Source organism: Erigeron canadensis, chromosome 4, assembly GCF_010389155.1.
Source record: "Erigeron canadensis isolate Cc75 chromosome 4, C_canadensis_v1, whole genome shotgun sequence".
Lineage (NCBI taxonomy): Eukaryota > Viridiplantae > Streptophyta > Magnoliopsida > Asterales > Asteraceae > Erigeron > Erigeron canadensis.
This window is the reverse complement of record NC_057764.1, coordinates 19,936,019-19,944,115: the sequence shown is the minus strand read 5'-3', so window position 1 is coordinate 19,944,115 and position 8,097 is coordinate 19,936,019. Positions and strand designations below refer to the sequence as shown.

General features: G+C 28.0%; 1 protein-coding gene across 1 annotated transcript; it reads right to left on the bottom strand.

The window, feature by feature from the left end:
• Positions 1–687: 687 nt before the first annotated feature.
• On the bottom strand, positions 688–3,214 carry LOC122595826 (L-type lectin-domain containing receptor kinase VII.1). The gene is made up of 2 exons (XM_043768277.1): positions 1,066–3,214; positions 688–914 (listed from the first exon to the last, which is right to left on the bottom strand). Exons 1-2 carry the CDS (start codon positions 3,115–3,117, stop codon positions 897–899), a joined length of 2,070 nt encoding a protein of 689 aa, XP_043624212.1. The 5' UTR covers positions 3,118–3,214; the 3' UTR covers positions 688–896.
• Between the last annotated feature and the right edge of the window lie 4,883 nt (positions 3,215–8,097).

The following is an 8,097-nucleotide window of genomic DNA, read 5'->3' as shown; positions in this document are numbered from 1 at the left end:
GAGTATATATATATAAAGATTATTTTTGGTATCAAACTAATCAAAAGATTTGATGACTTTTGCAAAAATTAGGTACCAAGGCTATCATAACACTTGATTGTTCATCAACCAATATAGAGAAATAAGGCTAATAGTGAATAAAGACTTAACTATTATATATTGCAATCGATATAATAGTGATGCTCCAAACACCGGACGCCAGAAGATTAACATAGCAAAAACGACCAAGGTATCAACTTGATTTGAAACATTTATTCAGAAGTCCGTACTATCCATAAGTGGGGAAACAAAAATTTATGGCTTCTATTAACTTGACAATTGTGATTATATGCAGTACAACATAAAATATTTATTCAACGTAATGTACAATTTATTGACGAATAAACATATCAACATGTCAAGCTGACTAGGTAGATGGATACAATCACATTCACAATTTCACATCATATTATTATCATCATATTAATAAAATAAGCTAAACACAACTTTGAATTTTCTTCCATTAGTTGCCTCCAGCCTAACAAGAATCCAAATTGTCAATTGTGTTCAAACGCTAACTTTTTAGTTAATATGAGATGTTTGACTATGCAATAGAGTACTAATATTTCTAATTATCTATAAAATATTTTATCTAATTCTAATGAATGATCAGAGAAGCTAATATATATTATGCAAATATACTTTCACTGGCTCTAGAATTATGTAAATAAAATTAAATCTCAAGAAATTGTTTAACTTATATGTATATCTACATTTACATGTTTCAAAACTGCACACAATAGGAAAAAAAAAAATTACAAAATGAACCCATTAAGAATGTTACTAGAAAAAAATAGAGAAAAAATCCCCTTTCTGTCCATTGTATTACAAGTAAAAACTTTGCCTCATTTCCAGATTCAACCTTCCTCAAGTCCCTGAAATTCAGGCAAAACCCAAATCACACAACCATCCAAAAACCGTTCGTTGCAGGTGTTGTATATCTATACATTAATTACAAACTTATTATCTACCCTCTACAATATCAGACAAGGAAAGTGACAGAGAAGAAGAGATCCCATTTCTGACCTCCCCAAATGTTGGATGTGATGAATAAAATGATGATGATCCTGAAGTTAATGTTTGAGCATATTTTGACCATAAATCTTGAGATTTCATACTTTCTAACAAGTAAACTTCCATATCTTCCCTTTCCACTTCATCCACTTCATTCTTGTTTTTCCCTTCTAATGCCTTAACCACTTGTCTCATTGTTGGCCTCAACTTTCCGTCCGGATGGGCGCATAATAGTCCTAAATGTAGCACCATTTCGACGTCATCCTGATCAAGACCGCCCTTAGTCTTTAGTCTCTCGTCTAAGGCATCAACAAGGTTGCCTTTTTGCATCAAATCGGTTACCCAATTGAGTAAAGGGAGACTCCCTTCTGTTATTGGTCTTTTTCCACATATAACTTCAAGAACTAGAATCCCAAAACTAAAAACATCAGTTTGTGTCGAGGCTCGCCCTGTTCTGATCACCTCGGGTGCTAGGTACCCTGCAGTTCCTACCACCCGGGTCGTGGTAGCCACTTGACCATGTTGGTGCATACGGGCTAACCCAAAATCACCCAACTTTGCATTCATATCTCTGTCAAGTAACACATTGCTTGATTTGATATCTCTATGTAAAACCTTGGATTCCCATCCTTCATGTAAATAGAAAATCCCATTTGCAACATCTTTCAAGATTCTCATTCTATCGTCGAAATTCAAGATTTTCATATCGTCATTGCAATCAAATATCAATTTGTCCAAACTTCCATTTTCCATATAATCATAAACCAAGATCAAACTACCCTTTTCTTTCTTACACCATCCTCTCAATCCAACCAAATTCTTATGCTTTAACCTTCCAAGACTCGAAACCTCAGCTAAAAACTCACGAACGCCATCATTATTATCGTGATTGATCCTCTTTACCGCAACCTCCATACCTCCAACAACGCCTTTATAAACCTTTCCATTGCCACCAATCCCAATCACATTTTCATCACTAAAATTCTTAGTAGCCAACTCAATCTCTTGAAAAGGAATCCTATGAGGCCAATACTCCAATTCCCAATCCTCCATATCCGCCTTTTCCTTCGCTAACCTTCTCTTTCTCTTAATCAAAACAAGCCCAATAAACCCCAAACCCAACACAAAAAACAAAACTCCTAAAGTCAACCCAACAACAAAACCTGTCGACTTATAAACCGGCTCACTAGGAAGCACAAAGGAAGGCAAACCATCAATAACCAAACCATCACTTAACGAAAAATTCGAGTTACTAAAACTCCAACTCAAAATCCTATGAGTTTGAGTCAATGCACCAGTAGCAGCAGTAAATCCAACATACATTTCATCTTCAAAAACATCAGAAAGATTCAAATTTACTTTCATTAAACTCCTTTTAGGCTTTTTCACACCAACAGGAGCCATACTAACATTAAGTTCAAAATCTTTATAATCAACCCATACTTGATAATTCCTACCATTATTAAGCTTTAAATCCCTAAACAAACCATTATTATTATCATCATAATAACCAGCTTTAGTTGCATTAACAGAAGTTAAGGAATTAACATCAATACCAACATGATTATCATTAATATCTCTAAACTCTTCATTAGCAAAACAATCAAACTCAATACCAAAAACATGATTACTAGAATTACCATCAACTGGTCTACTAAAAAGACCAAGATTCTGTGCTGCAGCTGTGTTCTGTATCCCAACAACAGGTGTAAACAAAAACACAATTCCATGTCCAGGATTAACATTTCTTGAAGGTGCCATGGAAAAAAGGAAAGAAGTTGAAAAGGGTAAGATGGAATTTGATGATGAAGAAGTGTTTTTTGTTTGGATTTTTTGTGGGTATAAAGCTCTGCCAATTTGGACTGGAGTTGAGTTGGTTAAAGTTAAGATATTGGATTGAATAGTTGCATTTCCATATAGATTTATTGAAGTTGTGTTGAATGAGTTTATAATGAAATCTATGGCTACTGATTGTGTGGAATTGTGTAGGAATATGATTATTAAGATTATTATGGTTGTGAAAGAAAGATGGAAAATTTGGTGTTTGTTTTGGGTGTTTTTCATGGTAATTGAGAGATTATGGAAACTTATGGAAAGGAAAAGAAAGATGGAGATGGTGGCTTTTTGGCCTCTTAAGAGAGGAAGAGATTTGAAGTAATATGGAAGAAAGAAAGATCATGCGAGAAAGGGCTTAAATATGTGTTTAGTTTGATGTTAACTTATGAATTTTACTTGTTTTATTTTTATAAATTTCAATGAAGGAAAATAATATGATGTTGTTAGGCATTTAAGTTGGAAGAAAGAAAGATCATGCGAGAAAGGGCTTAAATATGTGTTTAGTTTGATGTTAACTTATGAATTTTACTTGTTTTATTTTTATAAATTTCAATGAGGGAAAATAATATGATGTTGTTAGGCATTTAAGTTGGGTGAAATACATTTTACATACCTTTTATTAAACCATGAAAATCTTGGGGCTAAAACATTTATTCAAAATAATAAAAAATTAGTATGTAAGAGGTTTTTCATCCAGATTGGATGTTTAACATGTTCATTCTCACTTTTCCATTTTAATTTTTAACTTTCGATCTGCTAGATGTTTTTTTTTCAAACATAATCTGCTAGATGTTAGTATTAGAATTTTAAATACATATTTGAGCTTAATAAATTAGTTACAGTATATTTATTATTTGGTTTGAGAATTAAATATTATATTCAATTTAAATAGTTTAATGGATAATAAATAATACTACTACTTTATTGAGTCAAAGTTTGAAAATTTGCGTGTATAATTGTATATGCATATAACTTAGACAACTTCTTTCTTGTTGCTTTCCTCCTTTAAAACAAGGTGAAAATTGTTCATCTTGTTTCCTTTATAGGATGACTTCCGTACAGACGATTGTTTTTAAAGAAGCATTAAATTTCTATCGAACAAATTAAACTTACAAATCCTCACATATATGTAAAAAAAAAATATTAATCCTCTTAGTTAATCTTTCTAAAAATCATCTTAATTATGTGGTCATGACATTTAGTGTAATAAAATGATGAGATTAAAAAAGAAAATGAGTGAATACAGTGTCTTAATTTAAAGTTTTAAAAAACTTATTAGACTATTTATTAGAAGAAGTACCAGGGGCACAGTAAGGAAGAGAAATATGCTATCAGAAAGATCATAATGATTAGCTGTTGGAGTATTTGGAAAGCAAGGAACGATATCAAGTTCGAAAAGGGAAAAAGAATTGTTATAAAGATTCTTCAAAACATCAAAACGCTTGATTTTTTATGATATAATACAATGTCAAATAACAAAAATATCAATTGGGATGATTGGTGTAATTTTATCTTTGTGTAAATGACTAAATTCTTATAAATATTTACCAGCATTGATTTGTCGAGGTGTGTGTTAATAGAAATTTTACATTTCAAAAATAAGAAAATTTAAAAAAAATTAGATGAAGTTATCATTTTTCTTAAATGTTATATCAATCTCTTATATATAAATAAAAGAGAATTGTTTGTAGAAAATTGTTTTTAAAAATATCTTATGTGGTAAACTCACAATCTTTCTTACAAATGTTTTTAGAAATTATGACATTATATTTAAAATTATAATTTTAGCAACATTTTAGTTTTTTAAAAAATTAATCAATCTTAACACTATCTTAGTTACTTCATTAATTTTTCATATAGTTTTATAATTTACGTTCAAGTCTTGATGAAACTTTTATAAATATAGACATTTTCTATTTATCTCCAAGTAAAAAGAATATTTTGAAGTTTAAAATATATAACTACATAATTTTTTTTCTATATGCTAAGTTGCTAACCATTTTATATAAAAAAAAAAAAGAAAAAATAGTTTGATTTATAAAGTTTAAATTTAAAAAGTTATCATCAAATATATTTATATTTGTTGTTTAAATACACCAAATATATTTTGATACACACAAGATTAAAGGTAGCCATATGCATTTTGTTTATCAAAATAGAAAATGTTGTAAATTATCACATAGATATTTCAGAATATACTTAATCCATTTCGTCACAACTTCAACAACGATAGTACGTTTTTAAAAAGTTTTATTAATATGCTCGGGTTAAACCCGGGTTAATTAGCTAGTATAAATAGTATAATGGATACCAAATAATATTACTACTTTATTGAGTCAAAGTTTGACAATTTGCGTGTATCCATATAACTTAGACAACTTCCTCCTGTTGTCTTTCTCCTTTAAAGGATGACTTCCGTACAAACGATTTTTTTTTCAAAGGAGAATTAAATTACTATCGAACAGATTAAACCTACAAATCCTCACGTAACTAGTACTTATACCCGTATATGATGTATGGATTTCTTGAAAAAAATATGTTTATTCTTTAAATTTCGTTCTTTTTTATTAAAGATGCGACTTAATAAGCTTTTGACGATTTTTTTAATCCAAATAAAAGAAAAATAACGTTAACATAAAAAAAGATTAAAAAAAAAATACTTATTAATTAACAAAAATGATGTTTCATATCATTATAATAACAACCATACACACAAATAGAAAATTGTTACATAATATGATATGTAAACACAATACAAACAATATTACATTTGTTCACACTTTTAGGTGAGTGTGAACAAATTAAAAATTTTGTCACGCTTTTTAGTGTGTAGAAATATATTGAATTAAAAGTGATGAAAATTTTTACACACTAAAAAGTGTGTAGAAATAAAAGTTCACACTTTATAGTGTGAACTTTCATAATTATTTTGTCACGTCTCATTTGTTCACGGTAACCTTTTTAGTTACCGTGGACAAATGAGGTGTAACAAAATAATTATTAAAGTCCACATTAAAAAGTGTGAACTTTTGCTTCTACACACTTTTTAGTGTGGAGAAATTTCCACACACTTTTAATTCAATATATTTCTACACACTAAAAAGCGTGACAAAATTTTTAATTTGTTTATACTCACCTAAAAGTGTGAACAAATACAATATGATTTGTAGTGAAAATATATAAAATAGCACAAATTTGGATATATAAACCGTTAAAGAAAAATAGTAGATAAAGATATAAAAAAAATTAATATTATAAACCCAGAAGAAACATGTATATTTTTACACCTTAATAAAGATGATATGAATAAAATGAAATAAACGAATATTAAAGTTTAAATGTGAAAATTGATTTATAACAGATCAAAAAATAAAAATAACAACAACAAAAAAAAGCAAAGCATTTAGGCATGTGGTAAGAATCAAAACAAACTAAGATTTTATACGAACTCAAATCAAAAATTTTATTTTAAATTAAAACTAGCTAATAATCTCGGGTTTAACCCGGGCAATAAATAAAATTTTAAAATAAAAAAGGTTAAAAGATTATATGTAGTTTTTGTAATTGATATATCATAACTTGGTTTGGAGATATTAAGTTGGCTAACATAATATATATGTATGAGTATTTATTGCATTAACAAAACATAAAAAAGAAATTCACAATCAAAAAGTAAGAATTTAAAATAAACATTTAGTATGCTAATTATTTATCTTTAAATATATTACAATATTAAATATGACATATGACATCATATATAAAATAAAACTTTTTTGAAAAAAAATATAGACTTGCTATATAATACTTTTTCAAAAAATAGTTTTAGAAGACAATTTTTCTTTATTATATATAAAGAAGATATAATATATTTGGTAACTTAGAGATAAATTTAAATTATATATTAATATATTAATAAGAAAACAGATAAATACTAAATAATTAAATTAAAAAAATAATGTCTACAAATTAAAAAGGACACTTGTCGCGTAAGGATTATGTCAAGTGTCGTTTAAACAATATTACAATCCTGTTTTAGTTTATTGATAGATGCGCAATTGCGCATAGATAAATTTTTTTTCTTTTAATATATAAATAAATAGAAAGGATGTTTGCGTCATATACGACGATAACGGTGTGATGGTGACGACGATTGAATGTGATAGTGACAACGTGATAGTGGCGACGATTGAATGTGATGGTGACAACACCTGAATGTGACAGTGACGGCGGAGAGTAATTGAAGCGATAGTGTGATTATATTTTGGTACATGTTAATTCATTATGGTTATTTTTGGTACACCATGTAACGTTTGTTAGTTGCTAGGTGTGATTGTGTGAAGTGTGTTGATTATGTTACATGGCATTAGAGAGATTGGTTCATGAATGAGATTTCGAGAGGAATAAAATAAAATGCTTAATATAAAAATATAGATAACACACATATGTAATTGATAGGAAAAGATATATGCTTTTAAAATATTGGTCTACTGCTCTTCTTAACAATCGCAACTGGACACTTGCTAAATCAAATGATGAAATTTTGAGTGTGAATTACGCTTATTATGTATTAATGTTGTTAGAAAGATTATTAGACTATTTATTAGAAAGATTATTAAACTACAAGTATTTATTAGAAAGATAAATATAAAATTAATAAAATAAGGTGGAATCAAAATAACTTTTCAATAAATACATATATATATAAATTTTTATCGTATGTTTAGCTTGCTTGGTACAAGTTCATATAAAAAAAGTCCAATGCTCAAATATAAATTTTAGTAATATTTTAACTTTTCAAGTAGAAGAAAAGTAAGAATACACTTAGTGAAACATATTATTATATAAAAAAAAAACTCACACTTAAACACTATAATAATACAATAATAGTTCTATAAATTAATACTGATAAGCTTATTAAAATTAATAATGTGTCCGGTTCCAAATTGAGACCATATACACATCAATGATCAATCGGTGAAAGAAATAAAATAATAACTAATAAAAAATTGATACCAATAAAAGGATAAACTAATAATACCAAAAGGTTTCATACTAAGACTTTCTAGTAAATATATGAATCTATAGTCAGCTTATTTTATGATTGTATTTCAAATTTATATTAGGTTCATCTTTAATTTTTCATTATACTTGAAAGTTAGATGTTCTTTTTTCATATTCAGACAAAAAGTTGCAAAGAGTTGTTACCGC